Raw genomic sequence first — 12,922 nt, forward strand, 5'->3', positions numbered from 1 at the left:
AATTATTATTATCCGAATTATTATTATTATTATTATTGCATGTGCTGTTTTGTCGAGTGATCATGGCAGACAAATGTTAACGTATGACCGCCCTGCGTAACAATGGACGGTACGAATTGTGTCTTGAATAAATCTCGGATGCACATTTGTATCAAATCGAGCGAATCAAATTTTTTCGACAGTAATTCTTCACTTGGCAAACCTGTACTAATTACGTCATAATTATGATCATTATATACATGATTCTGATTATACCGCCACGATTATGTAAACAACAACGGTGAAAGTATGTACATTATTATTCTTATAATTATTGTTATTATTATTATTCATATTATTATTAATTATATTAATTCCACGTGTAAAATAAACGTACAATTTCAAAGAGGAGAAATATATGTATGAAGAAGAGAAATATATACGAATATGTATATACATCGTATATACATGCCCACATATATTGCGAGAGCCACAAGATTATCAAACCTCGAATATGTGTCCCGAAAGAGTCTTGATTGTAGATAATATATTGTTTCCATTGTTAACAATACCATCTCTATTCATGTTAATCTTTTCTGTTCGTAAAAAAAGACATTTGACCATCGATAACAAGGTATTCTCTCGTAACATTTTCGTACCAAGCCTAACATTCCCGTCTTTAATTTAGTTTTAAAGTTTTTCCGATTAACAATTGGATATTATTAAAAAAACAGGGTAATATATCAATATTATTATTCGTAAGTTTGCTTGATGAGAAACTTGTTGCAATATTTTAGTACAAGATGCATTTTGCAAACGCATTTTGTAATGTTTACACGAATGCTTCTTTTATCAAACAAGATAGCATTTGCAGTTGGCAGTCGGTGGTTGACGTCGCGGTATCACAGGCACAGAGTGAATAGCTGCATTCAGCAGAGAAAACTAATCCGTTAACACTTAGTTCTTTAATATGACTGGTTCCTATACTTAGATCCAGCGAAGAACTAAAGGCAAGAACCAATCATATTAAAGAATCACTAAGCAATAGGAACTGTAGTATATTTCTGACCTATTTAACGAGCTCTATATACCTCATTTATTATTAGCCTATGCCGATCCGTGCAATCCACGCTATAGGAACTGGAATAACAGAGAACTAATTAGGTATACGCTAATCAATATGGACTCTAAATTCGCATGAAATTAGCATCTCCTCTTTGCGATTTAATTAATTCTTTAAATCTCAATAAGAATAGTTTATCATATCGTCTGAGAGGTAGCTGGATTTTTTCACCCATTTCACCAAACTTACCTTATGAATTTTATTGTTATATTGAAATAGACGATTGCTAAAATGACGGTTTGGCAGTGCCACTGCGGGATGGGGCAAGACGGTACGTACTCAAATTTGTACAAAAAATAATGCATTTACAGTATTGTACCAAGGCTAAAATTATTTTAATTATAATTATCCAGACAACATGTATATTTAAAAAATAAGATGTAAGACATAAAGATATCTTAAAAACGTCTTAAAAAAAAACGTTTAAAGGATGTCTTAAAGACGTTTTATATCTCGATTTTGGACTTTTCATTATCTATAAAGCACTGTCTTCCTTAAAAACGATATAATCTGGCAACTTTCAGGACGTTTCATCAAGAACTTCCATCGTCGTTATCATCATCTCCCAGACCTATCTTTCCATCAGCAAGCGGCTAGGCTACCGTCTTTTTACGTTTTATTATATAAATTATCATTACAAAAAACTTCAACTTTGATATTATGAAGCTAAAGCATTATTTTTTTTACATGATTGAAGGTGTACCATCATGTTACGTCCTAATTAAAGGATCGCTGCCAGATTATGATTATATCGTTTTTAATGAAGTCAGTAATTAGTAAAAAAGTTTTAGTTACTATAATGTGAGTGCATTGTTTTTTTTTTACAAGTTTAAGCACGTATCGTCTTGCCCCGTCATTTTCCGCAACGCCACTGCCAGACCGTCATTTCAGCAATTGTATTTCGATATAACAATAAAATTAATTCATGAAGTAAGTTTGATGAAATAAGTGAAAAAATCCAGCTGCCTTCTGAACTAATAGGTGATTTCTGTCCTTCAATTCCTGGTACCATTATTGGATGTTATAAGGTATCGCGATTTTCCAATTATCACCCTTCACCCTTGAACATTGTCGGCTACGATTCCGTCGTTTTGATAGGAAACGCCGTCAATTCTTGGGGCCGCCGCCGTCGCTGCCGTCGCCGGGGGCAGTGGGTGGTGTGGCCGCGCGCATGTTTCTTCTCCGATGGAAATGGATCGATGCTGAAAATAGCTCGGCCCGCAGAAGAGTACGAGGTGAGTCGCCTTCGCTTTCGGCACGGCCTTCGCGTCTCTATCGACGCTTGCCGCCGCCGCCGCCAACATCGCTACCGCTGCTGTCGTCGTCGTCGTTGTCTTCTTTCACGGACCAAATACGCCGGCTGCGAGTGCCGAACTACCTCGAACCGCGATCTGAGATCTAAGTCGAGCGGGATGACGCGAAAAAAATGTGTGTCGTATCAACGTGGCTGATGAGGCTGAAATCGTAAGTATTGCACGACCCCCGGTTTGGCGAAGCCGCCGCCGAAAGGCGGACGAGGGTGCCACCCCCGGTGGACGGCGGGCGCTCTCGCATATTCGACCAGATTGATCGCCACTCCGGCATCTTCCTGTAATCGCGCAGCGCATTTACAAGTCGCATATTATTTTCGTTGATTTACAAAATTTTTTGCGTTTGCAACAGACGACCGCATCTCTGTTCATTGATCTCATGTCGTTACTTTCGATACGTAATTGTGCACTCCAAATCGAAAATAGTCCTCCGTCCACTTATTCACGATTAGGATGTGAAACGCGTACATTATAATTCTAAATGGAATTTAGATAATCTCGGGCGCATTGCTGAATTCCATCATGGTATATAGTATATGATTACTAGTTGCACGTTTAATTAATGTCGCCGCAAGTCGATGGTTTGTGGCTCTCATGGCCGTAGCTTACATAGTAATAGACGTCCTAGATGGAAATTAGGAAAGAAAAATCGGGCTAATTCAGTGTCATTTTTTATATTCCATGCATGCCGCATAAGAAGCGTCGTTAATCGCACCTACGTATTTTATCATATGTCTGATTTCACATATCTACAGTATTTTCTTTTGATCTTCCTTTAGCCTATTGGTAGCATTAGCTTCAAAGAACGTATAATTGACTTTTAAATTTGATTTTTATGATCACTTAATGATATATACTTCTATCCCAGTGACTAGTCATTATTTTATTGGGATACCATATAAAAAGAATGGGATTACAAATTTTATTTTTTACTTTTTTTTCAGTTTTTCGAGCATGCTTAATTTGTACCAAGTCAAATTTGCATTTAAACGTAAGTTATCAACAATTTGAATTGTTAAATGTATACGCTTGCTTACGAATCCCTGCCTTCGGAGAGATTTTGAGAAATTGAAATATCATAAACGCCGCACAGTGATTCATTGTTCTTAAACGTTTATCTATTGGACCTCTAAAATCTGCATGCAAAGTATGAATTATCGGCATAGCGCTGCTTTCGAACTCCTTCGGTGGAGATAAAATTAGATGCGGCGAAGCACTCGCGTGTTTCTTGAGGCACTCGTAGTCCCCCGTATCTCGATGAATGTGGCTGACACAGCAGCGACTACTGTGGCAAGACTTAATACACGGTGAACTGCAATAAGACTTAGAAGACCTGATCGATCAGGAAAAGTGGTCTTTGGCAGTTTGCGTTTCTCCATCTTGTCCCGGTGATCGACTGTACCGCAGGAAAGACACGTTTAGCAGCTTCTCTTTAAATACCGCGTTTATAGAGTATTGATTTTTATCGCCGCGTGTTGCGTATTATTTCATATTTTTGAAAACTCGTTACTTTTCTTTTATGAAACTACGGTTTCTTGGAATTTTGTTGCATTGTAAGTTGTAAGTCCGATATTCTATGCTAAAAATATTTACTTGGAATTGTTCGAAAAAATCTCACAGATAAAAAGATGGAGCCTGTATATATTTATTTTATAATTTACAAATAATATAATATATTAAGCTTTTAAAATAAATTTTCATAAGCATGTAAAATAGACATGTTCATATCATTGACCGTTTTTTTACTATTTACCCTGTAACTGCCGAAATTACAATCGAGAAACAAGATATAATCGGAATTATAATAATATATTCTCAAAATTCCCTTATTCAGGAACCTCGTGACAGACTTCAGGTAGAATGTATAAGTGACAGATGCATACAATTACTGGTAGAGCTCTCGAGGGATATCGTTACAGTTAATACACTACGCTATCTTTACTTACAATATAGCTTTATGACAGATGCAATTGGTTATTGAATTTGAATCTTTTCGTTGACGGTATGACCTAATTAAGTAATGAGTAAGACGAAGTTTAATGGATATTGTCCGATGACGCACAAGATTGCTTTATTCCCTTGTCTCTTTATATTTTTTCTTAAACATATAAATAATTTCCATAAATACATTTTTATATTTTATTTCGTATACACATAATTTGAAAAAATGCATGACACAATATACCATAGAGTCGCTAACTGTTCCGTATTCAATACAGATGGTTACAAATCTGGTAAGATTTTTACACGATTCTGCACATCGTAATCTGTGCTGCACTCTCATTAACCCGTTAATTATTGTTTCAATTTGTTTTAAATCTGGTAAAATTGCATACTATAATTAATTTAAATACAGTGACATTGACGTTTAATGCGATAAATATATTATTTGTTTTAAATTTAAAAAAGTTTTTGCAATTAGTTTCTACATATAAAACTGCAAACGTGCTATATATTATTTGTTTTCCCACCCGCGATCTCGCCTTATAAATAACTCTTTGCAATTAAAGTTTACAAATTGTTATTTGGAAAATCTGACATAATTTTAAGGCATAATCTGTGCACTTGTAATTTATAATTTGTGACGTAATTTCTAAAATGTCACATTATATTAATCGTTAAAGATATACATCCTTATATTTTTTTAATGATATGTAGAAAAATTTTAAGTAAACATATTTATGTCAATTTATTTGATTTAGTAGATAAATGACAACTAATATAATTCATATATTACTGATAATATTATCATGTAAATATTAATTAAAAACGTCAATTGATCAATTAAGTTTCTTTTATTAACAAACATTAATTGTAATCTCAATTATACTAAATCCAAATAATATCTTTATTATCAAAAATGTCATGTACTGTTACTGTTACCCTATTTCCGAAGTATCTTGTGTATATGATCATCGATAATATCGATTCATGAACGATTTTAGAAAAATGCTATTTGACGAACGAAATAGGAACAGATAGAGCACTTGGATTTTTAATTAACGAAATGTGTGTATTAAACATTCATGATATGCATAATTTATTTCCATTTGGCTATGTAGAAGAAGCAAAAGAGGCGCTGACATAAGCCACTGTCGATCGCTTTAATCTAGAACGTCTAACAGAAATCGGTTTGACCTAAACGCTATCTGAAATTCAAGAAATTCTTCATGATGGTCTTCCACACTGGATATTTATGCTTCCTTTTTTCTTAGATTATTTTATGTATGTTACTTTTTGTTATATTGGCACATAATACAACAAAAACGTACATCTTTGATATGCGAGTGGTAATTCAACATTTTTTGATAAACATTTTTTTTAAGTTACTTATACAAGAACAAAATCCAAATTGATTTATATTTAATTTTAGTATTTTGATTGCTCGCTGCTTTTATTTTAAAATTTAGACTGCAGTCTAATAATTAGTATTAATAGAGGGAAAGCGCATTAATTGCGCTTTCTTTCTATAACAACATTTTATAAAAGTATTTGTTGGGTACATTACCAAAGAAATTTCTTTCTGTTGCCGGAATCAGCTCGCTTGCTTTTTCGCATATCGATTATAATTTCGTGACACATATACGCGAATTTTTCATATCATCTAAACACGTATGTGTGCATCACTACAGTGCAGACCAGGGCTAATTCATAGCCAGAGTTGCTCGGCGACCCGTGATAAAACCTAACTACGCCGAGGGATTTGTGCGTGTAAAAGGGTGCTCTTACCGTCGTCAAAGAGTAGTGCATAGCATGATCACGTACAAAAGACAAAAGTGTCACATTTAAGACTTTATGATCGAGAGGAGTTTTCATTTTATCCTCCATCCTCTTTAATATGCGTACCTCTTCCATCAACTGACGCATTTTAGTTTACGATTTTTTCTCGAAGCTCGCCATGCGAGAATGTCGAAAATAGAAAGTACTATACTACATGTTTATCATCTTATTGATGATCCGTTGCTGTATCACACGCTGGTACATTAATTAAATTCTATCGATACTTGCAAGTTTGGTGTATATCGATTAAAATGCAAATATGCACGTGTGTCATACGATTATAAGCTTATCAGGGCGTTAGTGTACATAGCTTGTAATCTATCTATCGATCTTGTCTATCTTAACATAAAATAATAACACGTAAGACGGTTAAAAACATTTGTAAATTAGGGGAGACCGGGGACAAAAGTAACACTTTGAAGTGTTATAACAGTTAAAATATGATACTTACATTAAAAAAATATGTATCTTTAAATATAGAATTTATTTAGATACAAAATTTTCTTTGGTTTAATTATTTTATGTAACTAGAAAAAAAGTTATGTTTGTTTAAAATTATGAGGAATTTTGTTACAACCGTCCCAACCCCCAGGAATGATAGTAACGATTATAACAGTAGAGGGGGATAATTATACCACATTTGCCAGAGGTATGTAACACAACAACATAAGTTATACTCTTTCTTGCAGCTGCACAAATGGATATCTGGTCCTTCATAACTTCTTTAAATGTCTCTGTTTGTATAAAAACACTTCTTTTATATAGTTTTTCTCTTATCTGTCTTGTGTTTTCTTGTTAATGGGATTCTATGAAGAAAAATACAAATAACATTGTACAAAATAATACTAAAATAAAATCAAGTAAGTTTGGGGATAATTGTAATGTTACAACTGACTTCAAGCATTGATGTTACTATTGTCCCCTAATGATATTTTATGATTTATAGTAAATTTTTTAAATAAAAACCTAGATAAAAATCAACCCAAATGTACAAACTATCAACGCAGATAATCATTAAAACATATTATGATAATACACTATACCTTCATTAAAAAGAAAAAATATATTGTAGATTTTATGCATGCAATAAAACTTGATGCATGAAAAAAGTAATTTTTGCTCCTACACTCGTGCACATTCCGCGAGAATCAGCATGTAACGAACGATTTAATGCCGATCTGTCTACAGAATTTTACTATGCAGCCGCATACATATATCCATTATAGTTTAAGAAATATTAACGATGTTACTATTGTCCCGTGTTACTTTTGTCCCCGGTCTCCTACTACTCTCACATTCGCATAGTGCGTCGTGCATAATAATGTATGATTCCAGACATTCTTGTGGACTATGCATCGTATTCTTATCGAATTCGTCGCAAGTCAACGTCGTTGAAATATAACGGAAATATGAAAATCTTGAAATTCCGACAAAAATGTACGTTTCTCGGCGAAAATCTAATTTATCGGCTTTCTATATAAAGCTTTAACTGTCTTTGACGACTTTGACAGGTCTGGCAAGTCATTTGTGAGGAAGTTAGATGTCACTCGTAAAGCACATCTCCAAGAAATATTTTGCCTTTATTTCGACCGGTCGCTATTTTTGCTTGTCGAACGGAATTGAGTTGAAGACCGGGAGAAAAACATTCGGTTACTGCACTACGATCGATTGGCCTCTTTTGGCAATGATCCCGCATTGTCAATCTCTAATTCTGAGACGTAAATTACTATAGTTAATGACTCCATGATTTTTAAGATGTTTGCATACTGTCTTAATTATGTAGAAACATAGCATAATTAAGAAATTTTTATTATTTGTTCCAAAATATATAGAATATTTTGCATCGCCTATTCATGAAATTACACAGTGTAATTGTAAAAATATATAATAAAAGTGATTTTTTTCCAAAAATGTTTTACTCATGTTTATCACTGGAGAAATATATTTTTCATAGATTGCAATAGATTCTATATTTTTGTGCAATAATCTGGATTTCTATTTTCAGGAGCCTCTCACGCACCACAGTAGGTCTTAGAGGATGCACAAGTTAGCCAAGGGGCTGAAGAAGAAGAAAAAGCCGAAGAAGGGCAAGAAGGGAGCGGAGGAGGAGGAGTTTGATCCGGAAGAGCTCGAGCGTTATCGGCGTGAGCGAGCAGAAGCCCAACAGAAAGCCGAGGAAGCCGGCGAATCAGCCAAAGGTACCGGATCTGACGAGTGGAAAAAGTTCCAGGCTTTGACTGCTGGCGTCGATTCGGTTTTGAAGAAGACTCAACATGACCTCGATCGGATAAAGTCTACTTCATTCTTCCAGCGAAAGGCGCCGTTGGAAGAGAAGAAACCAGAGGAGGCAAAGCAAGAGGACTCCAACAAATCATCCTCGAAGAGGTGGGTAGGCTTCGACAAGGAGGGTAATCCAATCGAAGCTGTACCGCCGGAGATCGACGGTCAAGAAACAAAGGAAGAGAAATCACTCGTTAATGAGGACGGTTTTGTAAATGTACCAGAGGATGAAGATGAGCAAGAGGATTCCGCCGATGAGGATATCTTCGACACCACTTATGTCGATGTTCTTCAAAACATCGACGTTCAATTAGCTTACATACCAGACAGTCCGACCGAGGAAGAGACTGGGGACGATCCCTTTGACACCACCAACGCCGACAAGGTTCTTCGTACAGTCGATAAAAAGGGCAATAAGCTAGTCAGTTTAGGCAATGCTGTTGAGGTGTTATCGGGAAGAATAGACTATGTAAGCACTTGCAAGATCACCAAGGGAAGGAGACCTCGAATTCAACAAGATCTATTGTTAGACGATTTTGACGAGGCGGAACAGCCGTCGGCGGAAGCTGTTGTAGCGGAACCGACAGAAGTAGAAAAGACTTTGCTAGATGACGACAGCGATTTTCCCGATATTCCCGTTGATTTGACGAAATTACCGCCTGTACTACCAAGACCAGTCAGCCCCGTTACTCCTACAGTTATTCAAGAGAACGCAGCCTCGACTGAGAAAACATCAAATGGCCCATTAGATATTTCTGAATTCGAAGTTTTGAAGGAGAAAACGATTTTAGAAGAAATTCCTGACTTGGATGACGCTGAATTTGATTTGAACGCCTCGCTAAATGAGTCAACTTGTCTCGAGGAAGCCGATGATCCATTTGCCACGAAAGATCCTGGAACAACCGATTTTCAGACAGAAATAATTGAGGCCAGCTTCGAAGCGGCTACTTTTGTCGACGAGGCCGATCCATTTGATACTACATTCGCGGATAATATATTACCAGGTAAAACAGAGTTGAAATTTATCGAGAAGGAACTTGAAGAACTACCTGTCTCAGAAGTATCCATATCACTAACTGATCCCGCTGGCTTTAACAGAGATTACGAAACTGGCCTGTTGAAGTTAGATGATGAACAGAAAGATGATCATAACAGTTTGCTGTCATCAAAGAAGGACTTGTTAGGCGGTTCGACCACTGATCTTAGTCAATTGGCGGACGAACCAATAGCGCCTGTCGAGGATATCACTTACGTCGATCCTTTTGATACATCTGCAGTGAAAGAACTTCCACCCGGCAAAACAGAGCTCAAGGTTTTAGAAAAGGAATTACTCGGTGAGCAATCTAACAGTTGCATCGAGGACGATAACGATTTTGATCCAAGGAAAGATGAGGCGTCAGTAAAGCAGTTACCTACAAAACCGCCACCACCTAGACCATCCGCGCCTGTTAAATTTGTGCCAGTTGAGCCTGTTAAATTTGCGCCACTTGAGCCTGTGTTTACTGTTAACTTTGAAGAGGACGAGAAAGTCGAAGCAATTCCAACGGATCTTGAGAGAAAGACTTCCCGGCCGGAAGTTCTCGAACTAGCTCCAACCAAAGCTGTTGCATTTGAATTGCCGACGCCGTCAAAGAGACCCGACCTTCTCGCGACTACCGAAGAGGAGAAGACACTACCCTCTAAACCGCTGACACCGTACTACTCCCAGAAGTCTATAGAAGAGTCATTGCCAACAGAGGAAGATGAAGTAGATGTCGATCCATTCGACACGAGTTTCGTCAATAACGTCGCGCCAGGCAAGACCGAGCTCAAGCTCATTGAGTCAGAATTGTTGAGGCAGGAACCCAAGTTGCCTCATAGTTTAAGTGATCACGACTTCGATCCGAGATCTACCGCAGAACCAATCAGAAGACAGAGCGACTTTACGGCTACCTCGGTCGCACCGAGTAGTTTAAAACTTGCGCAGCTACAATCGTCGCTGATACAAAAGGTTGAAGAGGAAGTGATACCAAGACAAGAACCCCAGAGGCAGGAGAGCTTATTGGATGCGGAAATCGAAGTCGACGCAAAACCTCTGACACCTAGAATCGAGAGTAAACCTATCGTGGAAGAGGAGATTTCCTATTCGGATCCTTTCGACACTTCTATTGCGACTAACATTTTGCCCGGTAAAGCGGAATTGAAGATATTGGAGAGTGAATTGCAGCAAATTCCTCAACAACCACCACCGCGCTCCATTGTTCTACCTACGGTGGTACCTATCATAGCATCGACAATCCCAGAAATTGACGACTTCGATCCTAGAGCGGACGAAGTAAAGGAGTCCAAAGACTTTTTGTCTTTGGACGGACAGGATCCCGGCGACAAAGTGTTGACGCCGCTTCAGAATAAAGATCTTAGTTTGGACGACGACGTGGATCCCTTCGATACTAGCTTTGCTACTATCGAGCCTGGGCGGACTGAACTGAAATTACTCGAATCCGAACTGATGAAGTAATATTATCAATTATTATATACAGCTCTATTTTTTCAGAATCTTTAGAGCAATCTTTTGAATATCTCATTGTTAATCAAATTAAGTATACAAGTTGATTATTTGTTTTGAAGCTATATGAAGAGCTTAAATCCTATATAAATGCTCTACTTATTGCTTACGTCAGCAATAATTTCTACATATACTATAATCTAACGGGAGATTTCCAAAAATGCTTGTGTTAATTGACGAATTAAAATTGTACCAAAAAATATCTGCCTAACACGCAGAATACAGACAAACAGACTAAAATTAGTCTATTCTATTTTTATGGAAGTACAGATTTCGCTCAACAATTGTTACAGTTAACTCTTAGAGTTTTTGAGTCAATTCAATCATGGATTCTAAGGGTGGTAATCCATTCTTAATGGACGATTATGTGACGGAACCGGGGGGCAGTTTGCCCCCGCAGGCTTCCAATCCTTTCCTCCAAGATTTCACTGACGCGGCAACTTCCGGCGCAGGCGAGAATCCTTTTTTAAATTTCGGCAGCGACCAAACAGCGTACGAACCACCAATATCCGTCGATTCTACTAATCCGTTTGCCTCCTTTGGCATTGAAAGTACCGCTCCGAATACCGGATTCGGAGCGATCGTCGACACTGATACGCCAGCAACCAACGTCTTCACTAGCCAACCATCGAATATTTTCGTCACGTCCGATAATACGAATGTAGATCTATTTGGTACGATGACGGCGACAACAGCCGAGAAACAATCGACGACGATCGTTAGTCCGCCTCAACCATCTCCAGCGGCAACACCTCCGTCGAAGAATGGAAAGCCGCCGCCATCAAGACCACCTCCACCGAGACCACAACCACCACCAATACCGCATCCACCGGTACAACCACCTGCCAAGAACACGAAGGATCTGATATTGTCGGTTACGGGAGCAATGGACGCTACTTCAAACCATCTTCTGGATCGTTTGCAAGCAACTAGAACGCCCAGCCCCACGCTGATGCACTCCCCGTCACCTACTCCGGAGCACAGCTTTGCCGATCTTCTGGACGTCGACAGCAATGTGCCGGATCTGATCCCAGATGATAAAGTTATTGAGCCGCCAAAAAATCAAGACATCATGGATCTCTTTGATGCGCCTTCTGAAGTCACCCCGACCGGTATCTTCTCTACTTCCATGACCACTATGGATACTACCAGTCTCATCACCGGAGTTTCGATGACTACTACTACCAAAGACAATCCCTTCGCAAGTATGAGCGAAGAGGCAGTGGTACCGCAAGCGCAGCCTACCTTTGGAATGGAATATCCAGAAGATATTATTAGTAACGAGAAACGGCCTTCAATGACCTCTACGACTCCTTTCACGGTTATAGAAACAGACGTTGGACAATCCGGTACTGTCTTGGACCTCGCGGAACCTGTCTCTGCGATTGAATGCTTGCGACCTATGTTGACAGGGGCTACTGAACTCTTTCAAGGTTAGAAAATCTCTTCTCTTTTTTTTATGTGGAAATAAAATAAATAAAAATATCAATTCATCTAGAATAGTGTTACATTGCTTTAATTTCATTATATTTCACATAACTCTATATATTGTTTTATAGAAGTAGAACAGGTTTCTACCGGTGCTGATGCGAACTTTTTCTCCATGACTAATACAACCACAACAACACCCTTCGGCATAGTCGAAACCACGCCCGCACCCTTCGCAGCTGCAGCTCAGCCTTTGTTTGCTCCGTCGGAAGTCACGCATTCTGCCTTTGCCTCGGATTTATTAGGTGATTTCGGAGAACCGACCAAGAAGGTCAGCAGTGGCCTGATCTCCACCAGTCCGACCCCTGGAACGGAATTTCCTGGAAACCAGGCTTACAGGCCCGAAGAACAATTGGATAATTTTGCCGCTACGACGAAAGCGATCGAAGATACTGGCGACTCATTCGATGCTTTTGC

The 12,922-nt window shown here is 38.2% G+C and overlaps 1 protein-coding gene across 1 annotated transcript in view; it reads left to right on the forward strand.

The window, feature by feature from the left end:
- Positions 1–2,261: 2,261 nt before the first annotated feature.
- LOC108722058 (protein stoned-B) overlaps positions 2,262–12,922 on the forward strand; it is a 17,214-nt gene continuing 6,553 nt past the window's right edge. The window contains exons 1-4 of the mRNA XM_018446965.1: positions 2,262–2,566; positions 8,198–10,965; positions 11,405–12,450; positions 12,577–12,884. Coding sequence (XP_018302467.1) covers positions 8,231–10,965; positions 11,405–12,450; positions 12,577–12,884 — 4,089 coding nt within the window. The 5' untranslated portion in view covers positions 2,262–2,566; positions 8,198–8,230. The remainder of the gene's footprint in view (positions 2,567–8,197; positions 10,966–11,404; positions 12,451–12,576; positions 12,885–12,922) is intronic.

The sequence above is a fragment of the Mycetomoellerius zeteki genome, unplaced genomic scaffold (genome assembly GCF_001594055.1).
Source record: "Mycetomoellerius zeteki isolate Tzet28-1 unplaced genomic scaffold, Tzet1.0 scaffold192, whole genome shotgun sequence".
Lineage (NCBI taxonomy): Eukaryota > Metazoa > Arthropoda > Insecta > Hymenoptera > Formicidae > Mycetomoellerius > Mycetomoellerius zeteki.